This window comes from Alexandromys fortis, unplaced genomic scaffold (genome assembly GCF_014885135.2).
Source record: "Alexandromys fortis isolate MF-2015 unplaced genomic scaffold, M_Fortis_MF-2015_v1.1 scaffold_65, whole genome shotgun sequence".
Lineage (NCBI taxonomy): Eukaryota > Metazoa > Chordata > Mammalia > Rodentia > Cricetidae > Alexandromys > Alexandromys fortis.
In genome coordinates this window covers 1057500-1085303 of record NW_026067986.1, presented here as the reverse complement: position 1 = coordinate 1085303, position 27804 = coordinate 1057500, and the positions used below count along the sequence as shown (strand labels likewise).

Below are 27804 nucleotides of genomic sequence, written 5' to 3'. Positions count from 1 at the left end.
AGAGCTAGTTCCAGGACAGGCTCCAAAGCTACACAGAAAACCCTGTCTCAAAAAATAAATAAATAAATATTTTAAAAATCTTACTCTGACTTGCTTGTTATGCTCTCTGAAAACTTTCCATAGCATGTCACCATAAAACAAGACATGTGGTTCTGGACTTCAGGGCAATGAGCGGGGAGAAAGGGAGCGGAGTGGAGAAGACTGGGACACGATTTTCATTATTTAGCAAAGCTAAATAATTCCTGGGAGTGAATCTTCAAAAATAATCTAGGTAACTAAATATTATGACAGGTGATTTCCCTGTGGTAGTTCGCTGTGTCTGTGTAGGGGGAGGTCAGAAGACCACCTCTGACGTCATATTCCCTGAGCTATTCCTTTGAGAGCAGAAGCTGGTAGAGCAGGCTGGTTGGCCAGTAACTCCGGGAACCCACCTGGCTCTGCTGACCCAACTGTAGGACTGCAAGCTCCCAGGCTATCAAATCTTTTGGGTTTGTTGCTGCTGCTGCTGCTGTTAAATACCATGGGTTTTAGGGACTGAACTCAGGTCCTTGTGCTTCCAAGACAAGCACTTTACCAACTGAGCCGTCTCTCTAATACCTATTGCATCTTATTTTTAGCGTGTGTGTATGTGTGTGTGTGTGTGTGTGTGTGTGTGTGTGTGTGTGTGTGTGTGTAAGAAACAATGATCTCGTGAATTCCAGACTGGCCTCCAACCAAAGATAACCTTGAACTTCTGATGCAGCTTCTACCTCCCAAAGGCAGGCGTCACCACGTCTGGCTTAGACTATGCTGTGGACGGAGACCAGGGCTTCCAGCAGGCTAAGCCAAGAGCTCCAATCATACTACATCCTTAGTCCCTTAATCTACTTCCTGTGATGTCTCACTTTATAATACAAGCTGGCTTTGAATTTACGACTCGGTTACCTCAGCTTCAACAGCAGTGGGATGGCAGCCACCATACCCAGCTCTAGTATTTTAATCATCTCCTAGGTGAGAGGGCCCATGTGGTCAAGGACAGCCATGAATGCTGCCCAACACAAAACTGTGAACATAAACACTGAGTTCTTTTTGCAAGTTTTCTTTCTTTCTTTCTTTTTCTTTTCTTTTTTTTTTTGGGGGGGGGGGTAACTGGATTATGATGTTCTCAGCCATGAACTATGTGGATGACAGCAACATTGTATCCAAATGTCAAAAAAGGTCGGAAGTACCTGCCTTTGGCAACGTTGTATCTAAATGTCAGAAGGGCTGGATATGCCTGCAAAGTCCCGTTTGTATCAAAATGCATTTATTTATACAACATATCCTTTTGGGACCAATTAAGTCCTGGCCTTCGACTGCTCTTCCCTGTCTAGAGCCTTCTAATTGAAGTGACTAAAAGCTGTGTTTTGCCTAGAGGATCAGAGGATGGAATTTGCACCTGTTGGCCATTGACTGCAGGGTATTTAAGCCTCCAAGGTGCTATTAAAGAAGGGCTTTTTGGTACCAGTGTTGGAAGGTCTGTGTCGGACTGTCTCTGCGTGCGTATTCTCAACCTCCAGCCCCTTGCCCGAAGCTCGCGAACTGGGTTCTAGCGCATAGAGCGCAGACGGGGCCGCAGTGCACGACAATATCTATTTTTGAGTTTAAGATATTTTCTGTAGCATGAACGAAATCACCCCATTGAAATTTCTACCAAGACCCCATGAGAGAACTTTCCAACAATGTCCGATAAAACACTATCTAACAAATACACAAAATACGAATGGGGGAGGCTGAAAAGATGGCTCACTGAATAAAGCATTTGTCCCACGAGTGTCAGAATGGGAACTGAGGTCCTTACAGCCATTTAAAAGTTGAGCGGGCGCTCAGAACTGGGGAGGGCGGAGAAATGGGATTCCTGAGGCAAGCTGGCAAGCTGGCTAGCTGGGCTAGCCAAACCAGCAAGGCCCGGTTTTCAGTGAGAGCTCCAGCTTCAGTAAACATCATGGAGAGCAATCGGGAGAGATACCTAAAATTAACGTTAACCTCTGCCCTCCACATACACACTCTGGACACACCACACCCCCACAACCAACCAATGAAATACAAATATCCGAAACAGCGAGCGTTTCGGTGTTAAAGGGTCAGTTCACGGTCAACAGGCAACCCAGCAACGCCAAGCGTCCGCAGCAACGCGCTTCCCTCTGGGAGTAAACACATTTACAACCAGGCACTATCCCGGGGAGACCGCAGCAATAGGGCACCCAGCAGGGATGACAGCACAGCCTTCAGCAGCCTTCCCGACCCGCGACCCCTCGGGCCACATCCCTCGCAGTTCCCTCTCCTACCGGCGTTCTGGCTCCTGATCATTCTCTACCGGGAAGCCGGCAGACTGCGTGCAGACCTCTCGCCACGGGACAGACCGACGCGTGGCTTCCGCAGACGGCGCCTCTCACGGGGGAGGCACCGGAGAGGCTGCGCCCCCGGATTCGCCCAGCGTCGCCCACGGGAGAGGCACCGGAGAGGCTGCGTCCCCAGCATCGCCCAATATCACTCAGAATCGCCCAGCGTAGCCCAGAATCGCCCGGCATCCCCCCAGAATCGCCCAGCATCACCCAGAGTCAACCAGCATCGTCCAGCATCACCCAGGTCGCCCAGCATCACCCAGCATCGCCCAGCATCACCCAGCGTCGCCCAGCATCACCCAGAATCGACCAGCATCACCCAGAATCGTCCAGCATCACCCAGCGTCGCCCAGCATCTCCCAGCATCGCCCTCCGCGGCGGGCGAGCACCGAGGCCGGCGGCCCTGCCTGCCGGGTGCCCTGAGGGAGCGCGCAGCGAGCCGCAGCTGCAGCGGGGCCGCACCAGGACTCACCTCAGGTGTCCGGAGCCGGCGGGAAGGAGGACGGGAAGGACGTCGGCCGTGAAGCCTCCACGCCCCGCCAGGCAGGACTCCCGCCGCCCCGAGCACCGCCGACCGGGACCGACTTCTCCGAGGAGCTCCGAGCGGCGCGAGCCGGACACGGGAGCCGGCAGGACGCGAGCAGCGCGCCGCACGCCGAGTCTCCGGCCCCGCCCCCTGGCGGCGCCTCGGCGACCAATCAGGAGCCGAAGCGGCAAGAGCGACGGCTCCGCGGGCCCGTTGACGCGAGCCAGGGGGTCCCCGCTCCGCCGGAAAGCAGATCCCCCAAAAACTGGGTTCCGGGATTTCCTCGTCTCTTCCGTTTCCGTTTCCGGGGGAGGGACTGGAGCGTGGGGTCGGTGCTTGGAAGTTTTGGGTTATGGTCGCGATGGCGTCATTGTTTTCTGGCAATCTTCATGTTGTTGTTAGCCCAGCCACCGTGGGGGAAAAGATAATGAAAACGAATTCGCTTAAAGAACAACATGCTTTTTATTTAATTTTATTTTATGTGCATTGCTGTGAGGGTGTCAGATCCCCTGGAACTGGAGTTACAGACAGTTGTATCTGTGGAAGCTGGGAACTGGAACAACCATTGCTCTTAACTGCTGAGCCGTCTTTCCAGCCTCGAAGCAAAGGGATCTCAAGGGTTGCGGGATGGAGGAGCCAGAACCTGAATATGAAGATAGGATCCTACAATAAGTGATACGAAGAGACGAAGAGACGAAGCGGGACGGTGGTGGCGCACGCCTTTAATCCCTGCACTCGGGAGGCAGAGGCAGGAGGATCTCCGTGAGTTCGAGGCCAGCCTGGTCTACAGAGCTAGTTCCAGGACAACCAGGACTGTTACACAGAGAAACCCTGTCTCCCAAAACAAAAACAAAGCAAGAAAGAAAAAGAAATGAAGGGACAAGGTGGAAAGGGGAGGGGGGGTAGCTTATACAGAGAAAAGGAAAAGAAAAGCCTGGCTGGGATACATAACAGTATTTGTTCACTAACAGGACTGTGATTTCAAACAAAGCACACTTAGTACCCAGCAGTAAGGATACAATACTTGGGTAGATAAAAGGTCCCTCCGTCCTCAGAATGGGAAGATACTGGCCCGACAGTATGGAGAAAGGGCCACAATAAGGCAGCGGGAGTGCTTACTAACTATGGAGCGCATCGGCCTATGAGCTGTAAGGTGCTTAAATTAAAATCGTAGCAACTAAATTAGGATGGTAGCTACGGAAGTAACTCCATTTTGTACAAAGTTACCATGGCTGTCACCAGCTTGAGTTTGTTAAGTCAGTCCCAGGTTAAGCCTTTTAAACTCGTCCAGGAAGGGCTGGAGAGATGGCTCAGTGGTTAAGAGCACCACTTGCCCTCCTTAAAGGTCCTGAGTTCAATTCGCAACCACGTGGTGGCTCACAACCATCTGTAATGAAGTTTGATGCCCTCTTCTGGCCTGCAGCAGACATGCAGACAGAACACTCTACACAATAAATAAATAAACCATACAAAAAAATAAGCTAGTCCAGGAAATGCTGACCACTAAAAAACCCTTTGCCTTTGCCCAGAAATGTGTAACTTTTGGGAGATCATTAACTAACTGTTTATTTTGGCTTCTGTGAACATATGTCTGCACAAGACTTCTCTTTCAGATTCGTTTGGTTTATTCACCCAAACTTTATATATCTATTTTTGTTTGTTTGTTTGTTTTTTTCCAAGACAGTGTTTCACAGTGTAGCCGTGGCTGTCCCAGAACTCTCTCCATGGACCAGGCTGTCATTGAACTCGAAGACCCACCTACCTTTGCTTGCCGGGGTTAAAGGAAAGCATCACTACCACCCATCCACACAGACATTCCTCATGACGTCATGTTACTATAAAAATTAAGCGGACATCTCTCCAAGCTGGGAACAGTTTGGACAGAGATGCTGACGCTGGTTCCACTGGGAAATGTTCTCCAGTAAGGAGGCCCTGGAGGCTTGCAGGCTAGGAAGCTGACACTGGACACTGGTGATGATTCTGGAAGCCATTGAGAGCAGAGGCCAAGGGCTGGCAATGACAGGCAGGACTGTAGGGCCCAGAGACAGTGCCGTAAGTCCAATCATCTCTGAGGCCAGGGCAATGCAGTCTCAAGTCCTTTTGGTGATGGGGGTATCAACACACAGGCTAGAAATGAGACTAGGTGTCTAGGGAACATGGCAGTGTGGTCCTAAAGAATGCTCACAAAGTTTCAATCTTTGTATCATTTCACAGGGCTTGGGCTTTGGGGCACCAGGACTCACAACTTGTGGCTGGTTGCTATCATTTCAAAGCACCTTAGGGTTAGTTGGGTTTTTGTTATTTTTTAATCATATCAAGGCCCATCCTTGGCTAGGTTAGTAGCTGGCCTGCTAAGTGGCCTGATTCTCGCTCTTATCAGAGCTCTCAGGTGGCAAACGTCTGTCTCACAGGCATTATGTTTTTCCAAGTCACACAAAAGGGTTTCTCAGTTACAAGTTATGTCCTTAACACTGGAGCACAGGAGTCTCTAATTAAAAGGCCCAAAGGAATCAGGAACACTTTCATTAAAGGAAAGTTTAAAGTTCCCTTTAAACTGAAACCTACATCCTGAATAAGTCGAAAGAGCGAGCAGAAATTTCCCAGGAATAGTGAAAACAGGTGGGTAAAGCGTTGAGCTTCAAACCCTGGGAGAAAAGGCTGCAGCACCTTTTTAACATAGCAAAGTGGAGGCTGGTAGGGGTGGGGTGGTGCTCACCTTTGATCCCCACTCAGGAGGCAGAGGCAGGTGGATCTCAGTATGTCTGACTGAGGCCAGCCTGGTCTACAGAGTGAATTCCGGGACAGCTAGGACAGTTACACAGAGAAACCCTGCAGGGGAGGGCACCAAAACAAACAAAAAAACAAACAAAACCAAAAGGAACCCGAGAGATGGCTAAGAAATTAACACCACTGGGAGCTATTCCAAAGGTTCCAAGTTCAATTTCCAGCAGCTACATCATAGTGGCTCACTATGATGGGATCTGTAGTGAGATGGGATGCCTGCCCTCTTCAGGGCAGGCAGAGCACTTGTATACATAAAATAAATCTTGTGGGAGTCCACGTGTGGACTCAGTTCCCATCTGGAGTCCATTCTGACTTCAAGAAATCATTTGAGTTCAAGTTTGCCTGCTCTGCTTTTTCCAGTAACCTTGAGGGCTGTGAGGAACGTCTGTGTCAGTCCACAAAAAGAACATTTTTGTCCAGATGAAAGAGCACATTTTTCTATTAAGATTTGGGCTGGCATACACCATGAGGCACTCCTCACTAGAGATGAGAAGCTGCTTAGCTGGATGAGATGAGATAAGTAAGGCACCGGCTTGAGCTTCCTCCCTAGGACAGTGTAGGGAAGGGGTTAGCTGACTTTAAGTCCCTTTGTTCTGCCTTTTGCCTGTAATTAGTATATATGATGGCTGAGAAATAAACTCGGGGCTGTTTGGTATTCTCTTCAGTCCTCCCGGTTTGTCCTATGTTTCTGTCTTCATTTCTCTTAATCTGCCATTTCCTATAATCTCACGCCACCTCCCAGGTACCCCTTGCTGATTCCTGTCAGAGTGGGCTCCAACAAAATCTTAAACATCATCATCATCAACAACAACAAAACAACAACAACAAAAAACAACAACAAAAGCAAAATGGAGGCTGGCTGCCAAACTCTCCCAGTATCTCTCAGTCTATCGATTACAGGGAAGGCACCATCTTGGCTAAGGGCAGGGCAGATGGCCTAAACACCATCTTTGCTATAAGAGTGACCATACAAATGCTGCCATCTTGACTAAGGGTGAATAAAATAGGACAGGTCCAGTGACCTAGTTGGCATCTTTACTATGAGTGTTCAACCTAAGAAGCCACCCTTGGGCCACTCAGCCCTTGGTGGCAACCGGGACAGGGAGGAGCTGCAGACTGTGCAACTCTGCCTCTAAGCAAGAAGCACCTGCAACAGCTGCCCCCTCCCCCACTGCCAGGGCAGTAATGTCACCACCTGTCACCAGCCGCCTTTATGCCATTAGCTATGTTTTTAAAAATGTCCGCTAGGCAGAGCCAGTTCACTGTCTTTCCTTGGTCTCTAACCTTTTACACTGACTCTGTTGCATGTGACGTTGTTTGCGTGAGTCTGTCTTGAAAGAGCCCACTGAGCCATTCCTTTCACGCAGGGACCCCACCCACCCGCCTGCCTGCCATCTGCTGCCTGTTGGCTCTCTCGCCTGCCCTTCTGGCTTGCAGGAACCCCACCCATCTGCCCGCTCCACCTGCAGCAGATCTGTTCCCTTCTTCCTGCAAGGGCTCTGCTTTCTCCTTCACTGGCGTCTTTGATTCTCCTCCCTCTCCCTTTCCCCCTCTCTCTCTCTGCTACCATGTGTGAGTCAGAGATAGAAAAGTCAGCTTCCTCTCTGTCAACACACACGGGTTTTCCTTTTCTTTATATTTCGCTCAGCTCCTGTTTAATGTGTGTGTGTGTGTGTGTGCATGTGACTTTGGATTTAACCCTAAGTGTGTGAATATAAGCTAGCTTTAGCTCTGCATGTGTGTGTGTGTGTAACTTAAATCCAACTGTGTGTTTGTGTCCATGCCCTTACTCTAAAGAAAAATGTTTTAAGCAGTCCTATTGAGCTCTGTTCATTGTACCTCCTTCCAGACTAAGAAAACAAGTCTCAGATACTTTAAATTTGTATATACCTGGGTTTTTTTTTTGGGGGGGGGGGTTCAAGACAGGGTTTCTCTGTAGCTTTGGTGCCTGTCCTGGAACTAGCTCTTGTAGACCAGGCTGGCCTCAAACTCACAGAGATCTGCCTGCCTCTGCCTCCCATGCTGGGACTAAAGACTGAGCCACCACTGCCCGGCTTTGTTTGTTTTTTTGAGACAGGGTTTCTCTGTGTAACTGCCCAGGCTGTCCTGGAACTTTCTCTGTAGACCAGGGTGGCCTCGAACTCAATCTGCCTGTCTCTGCTGGGATTAAAGGTGTGTGCCACCACTGCCTGGATAATCTGTTTTATCTTAAAGCTTTGGTCTCCTTACATTTGGTTATTTTAGTGTTAAATTTGTGTGCTTACAATTAGCATACAGAAATGTATCGTTATCCTATATATTTATTGAAACAATTTCACTTCTGCTTTTACAATTGAAAAACTATTCATCATGTCTATGGGTGTGGAGGTCACAGTAAAACTTCCACCATGAGAGTCCCAGTGGTTAGACTCGGGCCATCAGGTTTGGAGGCTTCTTTGTTGGCTCTCACCTGGTTTTGAAAGAAACTTTCTCATTCTATAGCCCAGGCTGACCTGACAGCAATCCTCCTGCCTTAGCCTCCCAGTTTATCTGGTTATAGATGTGTGCCACCACACCACAGTTTATCTCTGGTTATAGATGTGTGCACCACACCACAGTTTATCTCTGATTACAGATGTGTGCACCACACCACAGTTTATCTCTGATTACAGATGTGTGCACCACACCACAGTTTATCTCTGATTACAGATGTATGCACCATACCACAGTTTATCTCTGGTTATAGATGTGTGCCACACCAGTTTTTGTCTGTGTCATTTCCTGGTGTCATATAACTTTAATGTATTGCCTTACTCTAATAAGATATATATTAAAAATTCAGATATACCTAGCAGGTGTGATGGTGTATGGTTTTAATGCCAGCACATGGGAGGCAGAGGTAGGTAGGTCTCCCGAGTTACGTCAGCCTGGTCTACACATAAAGCAAATTCACACACACGTGAGTAAAAGGGCATTTAAAATACAGCGAGAAGGACTGTGGTGAACTATAAAACTACGGTAAGATAAAAATCAACTCAGGGAAATCCACTTAAAAGCCAAATAGAGCTGTATTTTTACACTGTACAAAAGAAAATTTACATTCTCAATTTAGCTAGATACATCAAGGGAGACATGACACATCCCTCAAGAGACACAATAACATCTGAGATGTTACGTTTCTGCACCGCAGACTGATACTGAATTTTTTACATCTTTATTTACAATAACTTAAAATATTTTTTCAACTCTGGCCGATATTTACAAGTTCAACAGTGACCACATTTCACAGTTCAACAACCAACAGCATGAATCTATCCGGTCAGACAGGATAATGGCTCACATGCACCAATACATATGATTTTAGATGTGCGTTTATTTTTTTCTTCGGCTCTGGGGGGAAAAAAGATTTTTTTTTGTCCTAGGTTGAAAGGACACTCGTCAGGAACGATCATACTTTTTATATGTCTGTCCAGTAGTTTCAGCAGCAGAATCCCACCAATGTTGGGGAAGTTTACACAAAGCTACAGATTGACATTAGTTAAAAACAACAACAAGAAGCTGATCTAAATATCCTCTTATGAAACAAATAATAAAAGCAGGGTATTTTGTTTGCCTGTTACGGAAGTCACATTACATACAGCCAAGGCAATGAAACCCTCACACTGCTAAGACGGTTTCTTTTAGCCAATTTTAAACAGAATTGGTTTCTTTTAGCCAATTTTAAACAGAATTTAATAAAGCCTGCCTAATTTTAGAAGAACCTAAAGATACAATGTAAACGCACTGACTTCAAACATTGCTACAATGTAAACACATTGACTTCAAACATTGCTAACATCACGTGGAGCATCTTTCATATCTTTGCATTCTATTTAGATAATATAATTAAAAACCCAAACCATTATCGGTCATTATCTGAAAGCCAATCTGAGAAGCGACACATTCTTGTTTGTTTTTATTCAGATAGGATTTCATTACGCAGCCCTGGCTACTCTGGAATTCACCACCAGTACCAGGCTGGCCTTGAACTCACAGAGGACTGTCTGCTTCTGCCTCTGGTGTATGCCACCACGCCCAGTCCAATATTTATTAACTATAATAAAAGGACTTGTTTGGAATAGCATTTTCAAAAAAACTGTGTTTCATGATTTAAGAAATCATTACACAGATTAAACCCTTTAGATCTTTTTGGCCTACGTATTTTACAGATGTTTTAGCTTCCTTTAAGCCAATTATGTTTTCAATACAAAGAAAAGAGCAGCAAGAGTGGACATGCACAAAAATCAATGTGAATCAATCATTAGTTCAGCTAATAATAACACCAGAAACAAATGCCTCTGCCCACTCAGGAGCACCCTTCCTATAATATAAGTTTCCCTATAATTCACCTAAACAATCCATAATAAAACTGACAAGTCAAATCCTTAATTTTAATAAAATATGTCATAAGGAATACAAGTTATTCTCTGATTGGTACTGTTATTGGAGCACTGACATCTTACTGATGTAAGGATAAACAGAATCCTGTACATCTGTTACTATATTTGTGTCTCCCAGTTCAAATCATGTATTACTTGTTCCCTTTGGTGTTAGAAAGCAATTGCATTAAAGGAACTATGTTACTTAATAGACATTCTGAAAATAATTTTGGTAGCATTTTCTTTGGTAAATTTTGTAACTGATGTAGACATAAAAACATCTCCTGATAAGACCAACACGGAACTGTGACACTCGAATATAGCAAGCCACATAGCCACTCTGTGGATGGGGACAGATCATCCAATTAGGTGCAATACAAAGATCTATTAGCCTACCTCCAGGTACACAATTTTTAAAAAATATTTATTTATTTATTTATTATGTATATAATATTCTGTCTGTGTGTATGCCTGCAGGCCAGAAGAGGGCACCAGACCTCATTACAGATGGTTGTGAGCCACCATGTGGTTGCTGGGAATTGAACTCAGGATCTTTGGAAGAGCGGGCAATGCTCTTACCCTCTGAGCCATCTCTCCAGCGCCCCAGGTACACAATTTTTAAAACAGACTCATTTATACCTTATGATATACTTGAGTCTACTTTTTTGGTAAACCCTATTAAATGTAGTAATATGATATCAGACATATGAGTATGCCTCAGTCTGTAAACATCACGAACCCATCTTCTTCACTTCAGTAGCAAAACCCACGTAGGAACTCTCATTTCTGAACTGCTACTCTCATTTCTGCCCGTCACTTCATGTCCTCCTACATTTCTGCAAAACTGTATCCTGAATTTGGTCTTGTATATACTTCTCATAGGACAAATGTCTAATGTTACAAAAATACAAGACTTTGTGTTGTGTGGTCAGGGTAAGACAAGGAGGCGGGGCTGTTCTTCCTCCATGACCAGTAGGTTCTCTGCAGTTCAGTACCAAGGTGATGCTATCTGTTAGATTCACACAGCACAAACGATACTAAAGGTTGTCTCACCACATTAGCATGGGAAATTGTACCAATCTGATAACTCAGGATTTATTAATATTATTTTACACTGTATTTCATGTTTATTCAATCTGGCAAATACTCTATTTTTAAGAGGTTAAGCTGTCAATTGCTGGTTTCAAATCACTTATTCTTGCAAACCACTTTAAGAAAATTAAAATATTTCAAATAAAGTGTCTCACCCAACTTGCTGATGGAACGACAGTGTGCATTCAGCTCAAAAGAGAAGAGCCTCTTGCTCCAATGGCATCGTATAACCCCAGTGCAGAAAAGCCGCTCGGAGAGTCCTGTGCAGTTTCTAATCACCAGTATGACATTCTATTCTTTTTAAATGGAAAAACAATATATAATTGAAATACTAAGCTTTTTGGTTAAGAAACCCCTTTATAATATAATCCAAGTTCAGAAATGGAGTGATCCTCCTTCTCAGTGTTTTACAGTGTGCTACCCTACCCATAAAAACAAAAACTAGTATTTTTATTTATGAACACGCGGTGAATTAGATGAGACCGTCGGTTATCAACAACTGAAGTCCTCAAAAATGGACCAAAGAAACCGCATGAAACAAGGTGGGGAAGACACACCTCTGCATTAGGGTGCTTACCGAAACAGTGCAAACAAAAGCAACCTGGAGAAGTTCTCAGTATCCTGGCGTCTGATAAATCCAGGAAGCTTAAAGTTACTGAATGGAATTTAGACTTCAGGTTGCAGACACTGAGGTTGCACAGGGCTGCTTTCATACAGTTTATGTTATTAGTGACAGAGGCCACTGCTCATGGAATTATAAGCACAGTAAGGAACAGCATCTCTTCGGCTTAGGACCGAATGGGATCGAGTTTCTCTTTGCTTTGCTTCCCTCCAGAGTGTGTCCTTGGTGACTGAAAACGGGCTGATTCAAACTCACTTTCAAACCGTTACAACACTGATCAATGTCATCCCGTTGGGTTTATTTTATAACAAACAAATCCCCACAAATACAAATAACATGGCAGCATGTAACTGCTGTGTGGCAGAGAACTCGTAAGGCATAAATCAGAAGAGAATGACGTGCTGCACAGGTGTCTACGTTTGAGCACTACATCCCCATCTATGTTATTTTATATTCTTTCCTGGAATTAATACTTTCCTTAATGTGTTCGCCAACTGCTAGGCCAGAAACTGAGGAATTGCAGAAACGGAAAAGTATCCGCATATACATTTACCAAGTTGGGTAACAAGAGGCATTGGGGTGTGGCTATGCTGTTGACCAGGGACAAGGTTTGAGTATGGCTCTGCTTCTTAGCTATGGACCTTACTTCACAGCCTCTGTGTGCCTCAGTTTCCCGACGGTGAAGGTGTGTGTATGGCAGAGAGAGCAGCTAGGTCACCCCCCGGGTTTCTCCTAACACAGCAATTCTGATCTGCACTAGAAGGCACCGAACAGCAAGCTGGAAACCGGAGGGTGTTCGGAAAGGAACAAGACTTTAGAGGGCAGCTATTACCTCCTGGCTTCTTAATATATCTTCATATTTTAAAGCCTTACTTCTAAGTTACTTTCTGCTGTACATTTTAGTTTTCTTATTAGTAACATTAATGTAAAGTCACACAGAAGAACTCCCAAACCTTCAGGTGCTCAACTCTGTAATCTGACCTGGCGCAGATGGCTCCGACCTTTTTTTCTCTTAGTGGGACGAAGCTTCGTGGAAGCCGGGAAGCAGCAAAGGGAGGTTGTTAAAGAATGGGCACTTCTGGCTGACGTATAACAGGTGCTGTATAACTGAACAAAAACCATTTTAAATCAGATGCTGGAAGCACAGCAGTTAGAGTCTTAGAAAACTTATTTCATTTGAACTATTACCTAAGACCATGGCTATAAAGTGTAAATGAGGAATTCTTTACTGAGACCAAATCACAGCTCAAAGGACAGGATTCAAATGTTACAGGGTCACATATATGTATATGTAAAATATACATAGCAATAAATGAAAGTCTCGTAAGATGAACTATTTTTTTTTCCTTTTGGTTTTGCATGACAGGGTTTCTCTGTGTAGCCCTGGCTGTCCTGGAACTCACTCCCTAGACCAGGGTGACCTTGAACTCAGAGGGCTGGGACTAAGGGCACGTGCCACCACACATTCGGAAAATATCTTAAAACCAACATTACAGTTATAATATTTCTAATTAAAAGATATTTTCTTGTATTTACTATTTATGCTATGATTTCAAATTTTTTGGTATTCTTTTGTGCTTTAATTAAAATGCTTGATTTAGATGCCAACGTATGTGCACTTGGGCCCACCAGCCTCTTACATGACCAGGTGCGTGCTGCCGTACCGTGACCTACACCTCCGACATGCGTGCTGCCGTACTCTGACCTACACCTCCGACATGCGTGCTGCCGTACTGTGGCCGACACCTTCCACATGTGTGCTGCCGTACCGTGACCTACACCTCCGACATGTGTGCTGCCGTACTGTGGCCGACACCTCCGACACGCGTGCTGCCGTACCGTGACCTCCGACACCTCCGACACGCGTGCTGCCGTACCGTGACCTCCGACACCTCCGACACGCGCGCTGCCGTACCATGACCTCCGACACCTCCGACACGCGTGCTGCCGTACCGTGACCGACACCTCCGACACGCGCGCTGCCGGACCGTGACGGACACCTTCCTTCATGCACTAGAAACCTCGTCTGTTTAGCATATTAGGAAAAATTTACTGCTCCAGTTTCTACTGCTTTATAATTTTCTAGTTTACACAACACCAGTGAAATGAGTAGAAGCGGGACTGAAATGTGTCTGTGACAGCCGCACATCACATCACATCGTATCGTAAAAACCAATAAATCATGGCAATGATGTGAGTAACCACTGAGGCTCTAGTTTTCCATTTGGTAGACCATCAGATCCAATCGGGGATAGTCTAACACGAGGCCCCCTGGACAGACAGACAGACGACTCTTCCAAAAGTCGTGGTGGTTTACGTGTGGAAAAAAAAGAGAGGCGTTTTCCTGGTTAATTTATCAAATTCCACCGTAAACAGAGATAAAACAACTCTGTCAATTAAGAGAACACTTGTTTCAATAAAGGCAGTATATTTTTCTTTCACAATAATACATAAAATGTCTACATGTATAAGGGTGTGTGTAACTCATGGTTTTGAGATAGATGGACAGCAGTTGAAGACACAATACTGATTTTCAAAATCCCAGTACATTCCCTTCTTTTTCAAACAAAGCCTGAGACCCAGAAGAGATTATAAGAAAGTCTTTCCCAACCAAATCACAACAAAAGAATTGAACCAATAATGCATTTTTGTAGCCTCTTAGCAGTCACCAAATGCTACTTACATACATTCAACATCGAGCTTACTGGCATGATTTCAAAGTTTTATAAAAACGAGAAACTTTGCAGATAATCAGAAGATACACAAATTGCATTAAACACAAAGGCAGTGTGGTCCTTGTGGAGAAATCAAGTCAGTACCCTCTGGTAGAAATGTTCTATAAAAATGTGTCACATTGAAGCATCAGTGTTTTCAACCAGTTATCTGTCCCTGATGTATGTCCTCGGAGCATACGATCTCAGGACTTTAGGCTTCTTTATCATCCACTATCTGACTGAATTTAGGTACATCTGGGAAGCAGCTGAAAGGGATTCTCCGACAGCCTGACGTCACAGAAAGTGGACCGAGAAATCCCCCTCTTTACCTGAAGACGCACGGTTCCTACTTCAGTCATCATCAGCTCACACAGGAAGAGAAGGAAACAGTTACAACCTCACCTCACATACACTCTCACGCAAACCAAACAAAGCACCCTTCCCCCCCACGAAACCCCAGCACCAAAGTGTCAATCATTCCCAGGAAATAGAACATGCCCCTTGGAGTCTCTGATTGGCTAGTTCAAACTTTAAGGGCAGAAATGTCCCTAAGTCCTTGTGGGAAGAGGGAAGACATGTTGTTGATGACTACAGAGCCATTGAGAAAGTGCATTATTAATTACACAATCAACTCAGAGCCTCCCCTCCGGTGGAGGTGCTCACAAGCTGACTAAATGCCTCAATAACTAAACGTTTATGATCTTGGGATCGAGGAAAGGGGGCAGCTAGCCTCGTTTTAATGAAACACCGCAGTAGTCTACCGCCTTCCCCGTGCTTCTCAAGACTAGAACATTGCACAGACTCAGAGAAGTCCGAAGTCATAGCAGAATCTCTGAGGCACTCCTGGTTAAGAGAGAAAAAAAAATATGATCCAGTTATCTTCATAGTTCCATAGATTATGTGAACAAACCCGTTTTGTTTTTAAACAAAAGCCGAAGGATCACTTCATAGGGATCATACACCATTTCCTCTACCACCCCCTCAGTCCCGATCAGCCTACGACGGATTGCACGTTACCCAAGGAGAAAGGAAGGCGTCGAAAAGGCAAACATCTTACACAGCTTCACAAACACATTTGCAAGGAATAGGTGGAGGAAATGAAAGGGGAGAGAAAACCTTATTGCTGTTTCCATACAAAACACAGTATGAAGATGCCTAGGCTAAATCACAATGTGGGGTGGAGGGTCCTGCACAATGAAATGTTCCGTTTGAAAGGTAAGCGGATGGGGGGCATCAGAACTACACCTGGGATATCAGCTGCATATTGAAACTCGGGGATCGAGACTGCTTTGTTAGGGGGGCTCCTGGGCTGAGGAGCTCTTTGCCTTCACCAGCATGCCCTAGCCGGTCTTCCTGGAGGCTGATGGCTGAGTATCGATTGGCATTTGTGGCTGCCAGGTTAGTCACCCCCTCAGTGCCGACCCCGACGCTGGTACCGGCTTGACTGCCGTTTACATAGTCAAACGATTTACTCGAGGAAGCGCTGGCTGTCCGAATTAGACTTAAGCTATTGGTTTTTGGCACCACCTGGCCGGCAGGCAGGCTCAGGTGTTTCTTCATCGGTGTCAGCTCCACTGAATCTAAACTAAGATCGGCTGGCTGTACAAACTGCCTGCGAACTACTGAATCGCGAGGGCTCTCGCTGGACTTGCCGGCAGACTCGGTTTCCTTATCTTTGGAGGATCGCCCAGTGGCTACTTTCCGTAAGCTTCCTCCCCTCTGAGACGAGGACGACGCTTTGGTCCCATGTAGCTGGCTGCTGAGGGAAGCCCCGGATGAGAAGCCCTCGTCTGCATCGTTCACGTTTAGAGAGTCCTCTCCGCCATTGAGACCCTCAGCACCTACAAGAAACCAGACAGGCTCAGCAACAGCTGGATGGGCACAAAGCACTGACCTGCTCTCATGGATGTTACTACTTCTGTAATGACCTCCGGGCCACAAACCTCCACACAGAATTAACCCGCTGATCATCGTCTTCATCTTTATATGTCCTCATCTTGGGAAACTACCGGCAAATGCTAACTAGTGAACTGTCAACATCTAGACACAGAAAACTAGAACACAGCACTGTAAAAACACACTGCTATCCATCTGAAGTCACTGTATCTACATGTTTTAAAGCAAAACTCGTTCCTCGTTTGTACAACAGGAATTCTCTTCTAACTCCAGTTACCCAGAGCTGTCCCAAGTTATTCAGGCCTACAGGCCAAGCCTTTTCAGTTACAATAAAAATGCATTATTTATTTGGTAGCTAACTGCATTTATATAGCTTTTTAATGTATTTCTTTTTATTATCTACTAAATTTGCCAGCTCAACTAAACCATGACGTTGCTTTGGTAACTCTACAATCCCATCTTGTCTCACGGACACACCCTGCATACTGATTTCCGTATTTCCTGAGTCAGTCAGCATAAAGGATCTACTGACTGTGAGGTGGCAAAGGGGGCCAGCAGGGATGTTTCTACTGTCTATATTTCCCAACAGTTTACTTTTTTTTTTCTTTCGAGACAGGGTTTCACTGTTTAACAGTCTTAGCTGTCCTGGAACTCGCTCTGTAGACCAGGCTGGCCTCGAACTCACAGAGCTCCGCCTGCCTCTGCCTCCTGAGTGCTGCGAGATGCGGACCATGTGCAATATAATGAGGCTGCAGTTTCCAGACAGCCCCATTCTCTTACTGAAAGGTCTGATCAAATACTCTCAAAATTAATGTTTTCTTCTTTCAAAAACTCAAAACATTTTCCCAAACTGAAAGAAAACTTGAATCTATAAAACAGATATCAACATGATAGTTAAGGTAAAATGTTAGGGAACAATCTAGATACTACTTTCAGATACAGGTTACCAAAGCAAAATGTATATATTCAAACATAATCTTCTACTTAACATAGTACCTGGGAAAATAAAAATATTTTTTAGCTACATTTCTTCACATGAATTCAAATTAGGCATCCTTAAAGCAAGACAATTTGTTCCATAAATGTATTTAAGTGTAAATACAGACATCATAATATCTCCAGCGATTTGATGTTAAGTCACCATGCAAAGCCATGTGGAAATCATTTACAGGAAAGAAAAGCAGTGACACGAGTTCTCTCAGCCCCTGCGGGAGGCCCGAGCACCGCGCACCTCGGAAACGGCAACTTTAGGTCAGATTTGCATCACTTCTTTTAATAATTGACTTATAAGTAGTATAAATAATTCCAAATATTCAGAAGTATCAATATTAAACTGGATTGAGTTTATCTAAGTGGTCAGGACAGGAGACTGAGAGACTCAGTGTTGGTCTGGATCTTGCTGCATGCAGATCTGGTGCTGCAAGCAATCTGGCTGTGAGAGGGAGGATAACATAAAAGCACCATGCAGGAGACTCTGCTGCTATTCATATACCAGAAATGCTACTGCAATTTAATACAACAGTGATCACACATAAATCACAGGCACTACCTTAAAGTCTTCCTTGAATTTAAACATATAGTAAACAAATGAATTTTTAAAATTTTATTACTATTTTTATTGTATTTGTATCAGTATCTTCTGTGTTTGTGGGTGTGGAGGTCAGAGGACTCCTGTGGGGCTGGTGTTCCCTGTCTTAACTGCACACGGGTTCTACAGCACACTCAGATCCTCAGGCTTGTAGGGCAAACACCTTTAATAACTCAACAATTTTGCCTACCCTAATAAACACACTTTTATTGTAAAAACATTACTATAAATATATTTTACTTTAGAGTACATTATATATGTGATCATAAAAGCTTTAGGGTTTTAGTGAATGAACAAAATTCTCATAAATATTAATCAATTTCCTTTTCTCTGTCTTAAAAACCCTCGAAGGATGCTGTGTAGTGGCGCACACCTTTAATCCCAGTACTCGGGAGGTGGTGGCAAATGGATCTCTTATGAGGCCAGCCTGGTCTACAGAGAGAATTCCAGGACACCCAGGGCTACACAGAGAAACCCATTCTCGAAAAACCAAAACCAAGACCACCACCAACAGAAACCCCCAGGAAAATAAAACGCAACTGAGTCTCAGAACATGCTTCCTGTTGTAGCTCTTCTGTAGGTGAAAACATGCATGACTCCAAGACACACAGCTGGAAAGGGCCCCACTGACCCTTCTGTCCACAGCATGTTCCGTGTTTAAACCCACAACTACCCCAGGTTAAGAGATAAATTATCTTGTCCTTTTGTGAGACAGGGACTCTCTGCCTCTGTCTGCACTGGTCTGGACTGCACAAGAGCGTAGGCTGGCCTGAGTCTCCTCAGTTAGGAGCAGAGGTGTGCGCCACCACACCAGCTCCAAATGCGCTAAAGAACTGTATCCACTATCCTTGGTCTATATACCCTGCACAATACCTCAAACATTCAAGATGAATTACTGTTTTGGTTCCTTTTCAAAGCCTATGACTGGCAAATTAGAAGTAATGCTTTAGCCTAGTGTCACACCGGCAAGAATTTCAATGTCAATATGGTGTTATTTTTAGCACAAATACTCTCAACATCCTAACAATAATTATACATAGTTTGGATCCACTCCAGCCCCCCAAAAATCTACTAATTTTATATATATTTTGCATTTAGACAAGGTAGATCTAATTGCTACTAGGGGTCAGATAGAGAGACAGGAAATAGACCAGGAGGGAAGGCACACCTCCACAGGCACGTCAGGAAGAGTCTCTACAGCAGGACCACCTGTGGGGCAGCGGTTCATGCACATGCACAAGTGTTACATGAAGTAAGACAATCTGGGCAAACAGGTGAGGAACCGAGGGAACATTTAGATTCTTACTGAGCATGCTCAAAGTTCTAGTACACCAAAGAGAGAGATACTTCTGTAAGGTAGAAAGTAAATGTTCTGTGTTTGTTCTTTTAGTATGAAGAGCTGGTCTCTTTCAAGGGCACTCAGAGATGTATTAGTGTAGTTTTAGGGTAGTCCTCCGGGGGCTATGGGCTACAGTTCTGTCTTCCACAAAGCTAACTCCTGTGGCTTTCCATGCACAGGGCTCCTATCTGCCTACACCTACACGGGAGAGACAAAGCTCTGCTCACGACCTGCGAACAACACACTTCATCCGTCTGGGGCTATCGTTATTCATAAACAAAGGGGGGGGGCACAACGCTTCGGGACAGCAGTCAGAAGATGTCAGTGATTTATTAGGAACTTAGTCCAGCTGTTGAGAAGCCAGCCAGTTCCAGCGCTCTGTCAGAGAAGGGAGATACCCTAGGAACATAGCTCCACTTGGGTTTCTTAAGTGGACTCTCTTCACAGACTTTTACAGAAGAAACCATCCTGTGTGCACATTAGTACGGACGATCCTGTGTTAGAGTAAACATGCTCAGTAATGAAAGCCTCCAAGCGTTTGCAGACTTTTCATCCAGGCCCTGCCTTGTTAGTAGCCATGCCAAGCTGCCGTCTGGTGACACAGGGAAGCAGACTCCAGGCCAGCACAAATGGCAACTGAAGATCGCACCTAACCTGGTGCTAGGCACAGGGGAGGGGGGCTGCTTTGCAAAGAGGAGCTAGTACACCCAGGGCAGTGGAGACACACACTACAACGGAAAGGTCCTCCTCCAGCAACTGCCTCACTGACTCCTGCCTCCTCATCTCTGTCCTACCCTCTGTGGTGGCTGCTGCCGAGGTGGGCTCCGGCGAGCCATGCTCAGGGGTCCTGCGCACCTCCCCCTCTCGCACACGTATGATCCCTAGGTCAGTGGAGCCGTGTTGGATCGGGGAGCCGGGAATACTCGAGTCAGCCTCGTTTGAGAAGTCAAAGCCATCTGGGATTCAACATATAACATTTTAGTACTTTGGTGCTGCTCTGTCCTCTTCTGAGCATTCTGACCCAGGCATGTACATACGGATGACATCAACACAAACACTATCTCTATAGCTACATGTGTGTGCACAGCTCACACACACATAAGGCAGCAGATGAACAATGTGAGGTTCGCAAGTGAACAGGGCGGAAAAATGGGGATCGTTAAAAATGACGACGTCTCGTAAGCAAGACAGCCTGACTCTTCAGGAACATGTCCGTAAAATATTGCTGGGTTCAGTTCTTAGGGGAAAAAGGGAAAAACCAGTTCCTCTGTGGATAGCGTGTATCATACGGTCAGCTGGACCAGTCGCTGTTTCCTCCCACAGTGCTCATACATGTACCTTTTCCCAGTTAACAAGCTCAAAAGCGACACTGTCCCCGATTTTCATTACTAGTTAAAAAAAAAAAAAGACAAAATTTACCCAGGTCTTATTCTTCGTTTTAACATTAATAGAACAACCTAACATCTTTCTACTTTATAAACAGACACTTTTACATCAAAATAAGTAAGCATTATCATACTGCTAGTACCATTTTTAAATGAAACTACTTTACTTTAGTCCACAGAGCATCCATTACTACCAAGCATTAGTGGGTTTTGTACAAACAGTGCTAAGTTTATTTGAATCCATTTTTAAGCCATGGATTTGTACTGACCTTCTCTTCTCCAGCGATGACGCCGGATTGAAGCTGTTGTAATCGCAGTCCGAGAGATCCTCGGCACTGTCGGAGTGACTTCCACTTTAAGGACTTTCTGACCTTCTTGAGAAGAATCAGGTGCATCAAATGGTAAGGAGTTTTTCATGGCATTGGCGACCTAAAGTGATAACATCAGTCTGTACAGATTTACAACCGACATACTACTTTACCTCTTCCATATGCATGTTCCCATTATTCTGAACATCCACAGATATACAATGTAGTATAATATAAAAGCACACGTGTCAGAAATGTTTATTTTCAATATTATATATTCTTTTTATTTTTTTGTGTGGTTTTTCGAGACAGGTGTTTCTTTGTAGCTTTGGAGCCTGTCCTGGAACTCACTCTGTACCAGGCTGGTCCTGAACTCACAGAGATCCGCCTGCCTCTGCCTCCGGATTGCTGGGATTAAAGGTGTGTGCCACCACCGCCCAGCTGTTATCAATATTATATATTCTTTTCAGCAGGAGTGCAGAAACATGTTACTGTTTTATCACAGGTTAAGTTCTGTTATTATCACATGAAAAAGCAGGAATTCTAACTTGTTTTATATCTTAGTACAAATATTGAACATTTTTATTTGGAATACTCTTTCCTTTTGAAACTCAGCAACTTCCAGAATCCAGTGTGTTATATGACTCACATTTTAAAAATAAATTTTCATTTAAAAAGCCTGCTGAAAAGAATATATAATGTGGGTCTGGGTACAAGTTGAGCTGGTTGGTCCAGGCCACTGGGATGGCCCCATTCTGTCGAGGGGCAGAGCGAGCTCTCCCATGCCCATGGTGAGAGGTGAGGCCATCTCTCCCAGTGCAGAGGCGGCTCTCCTGCTACAGTGTCCAGCAAGGGACAGGGACAGGGACGGGCAGGGCAGCTCAGCACGCCCCATGGATTTCAGCAATCATTGCTCCCCTCTGTGACCCTTTGTGGCTCCTGCTACAGTGTCCATCCAGCAAAGGACAGACAGGGATAGGGACAGGCAGGGCCGCCCAGCATGCCCCATGGATTTCAGCAACCATTGCTCCCCTCTGTGGCCCCTTGTGACCTCACAGGCCATGGACATCACCACAATTTTTTTTTTCTAGACAGTGCTTCTCTGTGTAGCCCTGGCTGTCCTGGAACTCACTCTGTAGACCAGGCTGGCCTTGAATCCAGAGATCTGCCTGTCTCTGCCTCTTGGGTGTTAGGATTAAAGACAGTTACCACCACTGCCCAGCTCTATAACTTTTCTATATAAAGGAAATAGTTAAGAATTTACATGTTTTTGCGGAGAAAAATAATCTCCTTCAGTGACTACTTCATTTCTAAACTCTCCTAGTTTTGATAATAATAACAAAATGATTTCACACAAGCTTAAACAGCCTTTCTTCTTCTCTACATCCGAGTAAAAGTCAGGTGGCTGACCCCCTTTAAAACAGCTTTACTGTCTGGAAAAGCCAAGAGCTCACTGTGCAGGTGAGAACCCCCCCGCACGGTGTGGCAATCTCCTGGTTCCGCTGGTATTTCCAGTGTAAACTACGACGCTCATCTTGGTCTTCTCTGTTCTTAAGGATTTCAAAACGTTTCATGTTTTCAATTTATCTCAACAGCGCCCCTGCCCTCTGGCCCTTGACCACACTGACCACATGCTTTAAGAAGAGTCAACACATGCCAGGCCGTGGTGGCACATGCCTGTAATCCCAGCACTAGGGAGGCAGAGGCAGGTGGATCTCTGTGAGTTCCAGGCCAGCCTGGTCTACAGAGTGAGTTCCAGGACAGGTTCCAAAGCTACAGAGCAATCCTGCCTCGAATACCAAAAACAGAAGAGTCAACACACCTCCAGAACTAGGACCTAAACAAACCTCTACTCATCATGGAAAACAAATATAAAAAATGACTTACCAAGAGTGGCTGAGAAAAGAGCTCTAGCTGGGCTCTATAAATGATGTCATCAAGCACTTCCTGGCCAAGGTCCCATTGTCCATTATACCTGTGGGAGGCATTATTTAGTTCTTTCTTTCTTTCTGTTTTCAAGACAGGGTTTCTCTGTGTAGCCCTGGCTGTCCTGGAGCTCACTCTGTAGACCAGGCTGGCCTGGAACTCACAGAGATCCACCTGCCTCTGCCTCTCGAGTGCTGGGATTAAAGGTGTGCTCCAGCACTGCCCTGCTATTTAGTACTTTTAATAGATATCTCTGATCTTCAGCACTTTAAAAGAAAATGGTTCCAAGTTCTACTTCTTTAGTTATAAAACAAAACTTACACTTTAAATTTCACTGCTGAATGTATCCTATATTTACTTATAACAAAATGAAGATTTCAGCTCTATGTTTCAAGTAGTTTAAGTTTCTTTAAACAAATTGGATTTTATCGTGTGTTGATATTCAGAGTAATCTCTTTAAAGTATTCATGATAAGCATAATGAACTATATAAATACAGATTGCATATAGGAAATTAAGTAGCTATGTTAAAAGTACTTGATAGACACTGTATTAGAAAAACAAGGTAGCAGACATATCGCGGAACAAAAGTCTCTGATAAAGAAGGAAAATCCCACTTGCAGAATTTATCTTCTTCCTACTCACATGGCATAGTACACGCCTGTGAGAAGCTGCACCATGAACTCAGGATCCAGCACTATCCGGCCGCAGACTTCCTTCCACTGCTTCTCGTGCTGCCGAGGAAACCCACTCACACAAACCCTGGAAGACAGTCGTTGAGAATGGTCTCCTGGTTGGCTGATCACAGACTTAACTCATCGCCCTTCGGCTACTGATGCCTGCTAAACGCCAGAGTTGTGAACTGTAGAACATGCCTCATTTTCAATTTTTTAAAGCATGCCTTTATTCATAAGGCATGTATTTCATGAAGTGACACGTTTCTCCAAACAGCTAACAATCTCTCTCACAGACATCTTTGTACCTATTCTCAAATATATACATACATAGCTTTTATCCATCCAAAATTGTAGTGGAGAATTACTAGATAGCACATACATCTTATAACAGACATAGAAAAATACTGTTGCTCATGAGACCACAATTATTTGATGTTTTACACAACCACTATTAAATGTGCACATCTGTTATCTACTTATTTTCTTTGCTGTGTAGTCCAGCACTGGACTGGAGACTCTCATGGCAGTGGGGCCGTTCCTTCCACAATGGATCCACCACGAGTAACCTCAAAACAGCAAGGTCTGTTCTCCACACCTCAGCAGCACCTGTTCCCAGGTATTGCACACCAAGGACTTCTGGTGCTGTGGGACAATGGTCTTTTATCCTGTCACTTGTATTATTTTTTAATAAAATGCTGATTAGCCAGGGGCCAGGCAGGAAGAAGAGGTGGGGCAAGAGAACAGGAGAATTGTGGGAAGAGGGAAGCTCAGTCTCCAGTCGTGACCCAGCCACAGAGGAAGCAAGATGCGACTGCCTCACCGAAAAAGGTACCAAGCCACGTGGCTAACATAGACAAGAATAATGGGCTAATATAAATTTTTATAAGAGTTAATAAGAAGTCTGAGCTACTAGGCCAATCAGTTTATAATTAATGTAGACCTCTGTGTGTTTCTTTGGGACGGAATGACAGCAGGGCGGGACAGAACCTCAGTCAACATTTTGGTGGCTGCTTGGCAGAATGAACTGTACTTTCCTTCTTTCCTTTTGAGACCCTGGCTGTTCTGGAACTCACAGAGATCTACCTGCCTCTGTTGCTGAGTGCTAGGAGTAAAGGCTGGGATTGCTGCTCCTATTACCAAGCTTGCCCTTGAAGCTTCTACATGCTGTTTATATGTCAGTGTGTCCTTGTCCACTATGTTTAATTTTAACATAACAGCTGATGCTACATGAACTCTTTGGTCCTCTTTTAAGGAGGTGTAAGAGTAGTCATGATGCCAAGTAGACTATGCTATCACCTCTGTAGGCAGTGATAACAAATACCGTTGAAGCTACTATTAGCCAAAATATCAAAACACCTGCCTTTTGTTTCACTGATTCATTTAAACAGTGATTCCAGGAGCAATCTGGTGTGCTGACAAATGACCCTAGACTTAGTGGACGTGACCTGCCCCTTGTTCAGCTAGGCAACGTTCTATTGAGTGTTAAAATAATCTTTTTATCATTTTAAAATGTGTATATGTATGTGTAAATGTTGTCTGCATGTGTATATCTGTGTGAGTGTTTTGTCTGCACATGTGTATCTGTGTGTAACTGTTTTGTCTCCACGTGTGTATGTGTGCGTATGTCAGTGCAGTACCAGCGTTCTCAAGAGGACGCTGGAAGACGTGGTCTGGATAAGCAGAGCTGCAGGCCACTGAGCAGATGACGGGGACTGAACCCGCCCTGTGCAGATGAAGCCAGGGCTCTACCTACTGAGCCAGCCACCTCTCCAGATGCCTAAAATAATTCTCACTCCTGAGAATGTAAGCTCCATGAATTTTATGTACTCCGTACCAGATGTTAAGTAGCGGGCGGACAGGGCACTTCCCGAGTGACCCTAAGACTATGCACGACCGTGACCACTGTCCTCACCTGGAGCCCATCTGACACAGGGACTGGTAGGACGAGGCTGGCATGTACACAATCGCTGAGTTATAGCACAGCATGAGGAAGCTCAGGACCTCAAACCTAGAGAAACGACAACAAAACCACACTTATGTCTATCACCAACAATAGTAAATGGTTTTAACATCTTCATGATTTCTTCTTAATCAGGTTACTGTAGGACCCTCCTCTACAGTTTGTTTTTTTCTTATTATGAACCATAGCCCTTGCTGTCATCAGTATTTTCTTTTTCTTTAGTTTTTTTTTAAAATTTATTTACTTTTTTTTTTTATACATCAGTATTTTGCCTGCATGTATGTCTGTGTGAGGGTGTCAGATCTGCTGGAACAGGAGTTATAGACAGATGTGAGCTGCCATGTGGGTGCTGGGGATGAACCCCAGTCCTCTGGAAGAGCAGTCAGTGCTCTTACCCGCTGAGCAAGCTCTCCAGTCCCGCAGCACGTATCTGACTGGTTATACTAACCTTGTTTAATAGAGTTTGCTGAACTACTCCATAAGCAGAAAACTTCCCCCAAGCAGCAGAAACCATTTACAGTAGAGGGGAGAGGGGAAGAATCTGGTTACGGATGACACATGGAGACACCACAAGGGTGCTGACCGGCCTGCTGTAGTACTCGGGATGAGGAGCCAGCTTTCTCCACAGACAAGCGTTAGCTGTCCAATCCCAGTGGGCAGGACTGGATATGTGCACATGCAAGCAAACACTCAGCAGATTACATATACACAGGCATATACACACATACATCCTATGTATATACAAGTAACAATAAGGACGAGACGTTAAGAACTTGGGAGGTGGGGAGGAGTGGTGGAGCCTTGGTATTGATTTTCAGATTTTGTAATGTGTGCCTTCTTTGGCGGTAAGACCCAAGTCTATACCAGAACCTCATTTATGTTTCACGTGTACCACGCACACACAGACTGAAGGTCATTCTACACGACATTGTGCTGCTTGTGCTTCACCTCTGCCCCGATACACAGACTGTGTGCGGGTTGTCCGCCTGTGCCACTGTGCTGTGCCCACCAGGTTTCAGACTTGGATGAAATTCACCATTGCTGCTGGGTAGGTTTTTTGCTGTTGTTGTTGTTTTGTTTGTTTGTTTTTGTTTTCTGAGACAGGGTTTCTCTGTGTAACACCTCTAGCTGTCCCGGAACTAGCTCTTGTAGACCAGGCTGGCCTTGAACTCACAGAGATCCACCTGCCTCTGCCTCCCGAGTGCTGGGGTTAACGGTGTGTGCCATCACCACCTCGTGTTGTGAAGTTTTTATTTTTTTACATTTATTTACTACGAAGTTTTTTAAAAACTTATTTTAGATTTATTTTGTGTGTGGAAATGTTTTGCCAGCATGTATGCATGTGTACCACAAGCATGCCTGGTGCCCGTGGAAGCAAGAGGAAGATGTCAGATCCCCTGGAACCGATTGCAGATGGTTGTGAGCTACCTTGTGGATGGTGGGACTGAACCCAGGTTCTCTGGGAGAGCGGCCAGTGGTTACCCCGAGGGATCCTGCCCGCCCCACTCTGCAGTTTGACCATTACCGGTTCTGCGCAGTGAAGGTCTCTCTCTGAGGATGAAGGTCACTGTAAACAACCCTGATGAGATCGTGCTGACACAAGGCCCCTTCTGTTAGAGCCATGGATCCAATTGTTGAAGGCTGCGAGAAATAAGGTGTAGCATGAGATAATGAAGTAATCGTATTTAATTCTGTTTAAATAAAATGAAGTCTGAAATAAGTTTTTTCTGTTCAATGACGTTTTATGCTTTCTTTTGGAAATTATGTGAAGACAGAAAATTTGAAAGATATCACTGCATTTTTTGAAATATTATGGAGTTACTCTGCATTTAAGAAAAAGAAAAGCTGCTAAAACACTTAGGTTTGAAAGAAATACATTCATATTTGTTTTGTGTTCCAGAACACACAACACAACTACCTATACAAAACACACAGTATTGAGACTATGATAGAAACCTCTTTAATATTCAATTGCTCACGTCGGACTTATTGTCACTACTATTCATTTTCTTTCATAACACAATACAAATAACTTAATTAAAATCTATTACTCAGGGGCTGGAGAGATGGCTCAGAGGTTAAGAGCATTGCCTGCTCTTCCAAAGGTCCTGAGTTCAATTCCCAGCAACCGCATGGTGGCTCACAATCATCGGTAATGGAGTCTGGTGCCCTCTTCTGGCCTGCAGGCATACAGACAGAATATTGTATACATAATAAATAAAAAAAAA

The 27804-nt window shown here is 44.7% G+C and overlaps 2 protein-coding genes across 23 annotated transcripts in view; both read right to left on the bottom strand.

Annotated features, from left to right (window-relative positions):
* Window positions 1-2934, bottom strand: part of Orc2 (origin recognition complex subunit 2) — a 30501-nt gene extending 27567 nt beyond the window's left edge. Inside the window, exon 1 of the mRNA XM_050159159.1 lies at window positions 2836-2934. The gene's annotated coding sequence lies outside the window, so the exon portion shown is untranslated. The remainder of the gene's footprint in view (window positions 1-2835) is intronic.
* Window positions 2935-8696: 5762 nt separating this feature from the next.
* The window catches only part of Hycc2 (hyccin PI4KA lipid kinase complex subunit 2), a 48912-nt gene continuing 29804 nt past the window's right edge, over window positions 8697-27804 (bottom strand). For 4 of the 22 annotated variants that reach the window (XM_050159331.1, XM_050159324.1, XM_050159325.1 and 1 more), the window contains 8 exons: window positions 27102-27217; window positions 25529-25624; window positions 23585-23701; window positions 22902-22989; window positions 20976-21135; window positions 20116-20277; window positions 13496-16339; window positions 8697-13460 (listed from right to left, as the gene is read on the bottom strand). In XM_050159331.1, the coding sequence (XP_050015288.1) occupies window positions 15738-16339; window positions 20116-20277; window positions 20976-21135; window positions 22902-22989; window positions 23585-23701; window positions 25529-25624; window positions 27102-27217 (1341 nt within the window). In that variant the 3' untranslated portion in view covers window positions 8697-13460; window positions 13496-15737. The remainder of the gene's footprint in view (window positions 13461-13495; window positions 16340-20115; window positions 20278-20975; window positions 21136-22901; window positions 22990-23584; window positions 23702-25528; window positions 25625-27101; window positions 27218-27804) is intronic. The other 18 variants (XM_050159337.1, XM_050159341.1, XM_050159336.1 and 15 more) reach the window with 18 other exon arrangements.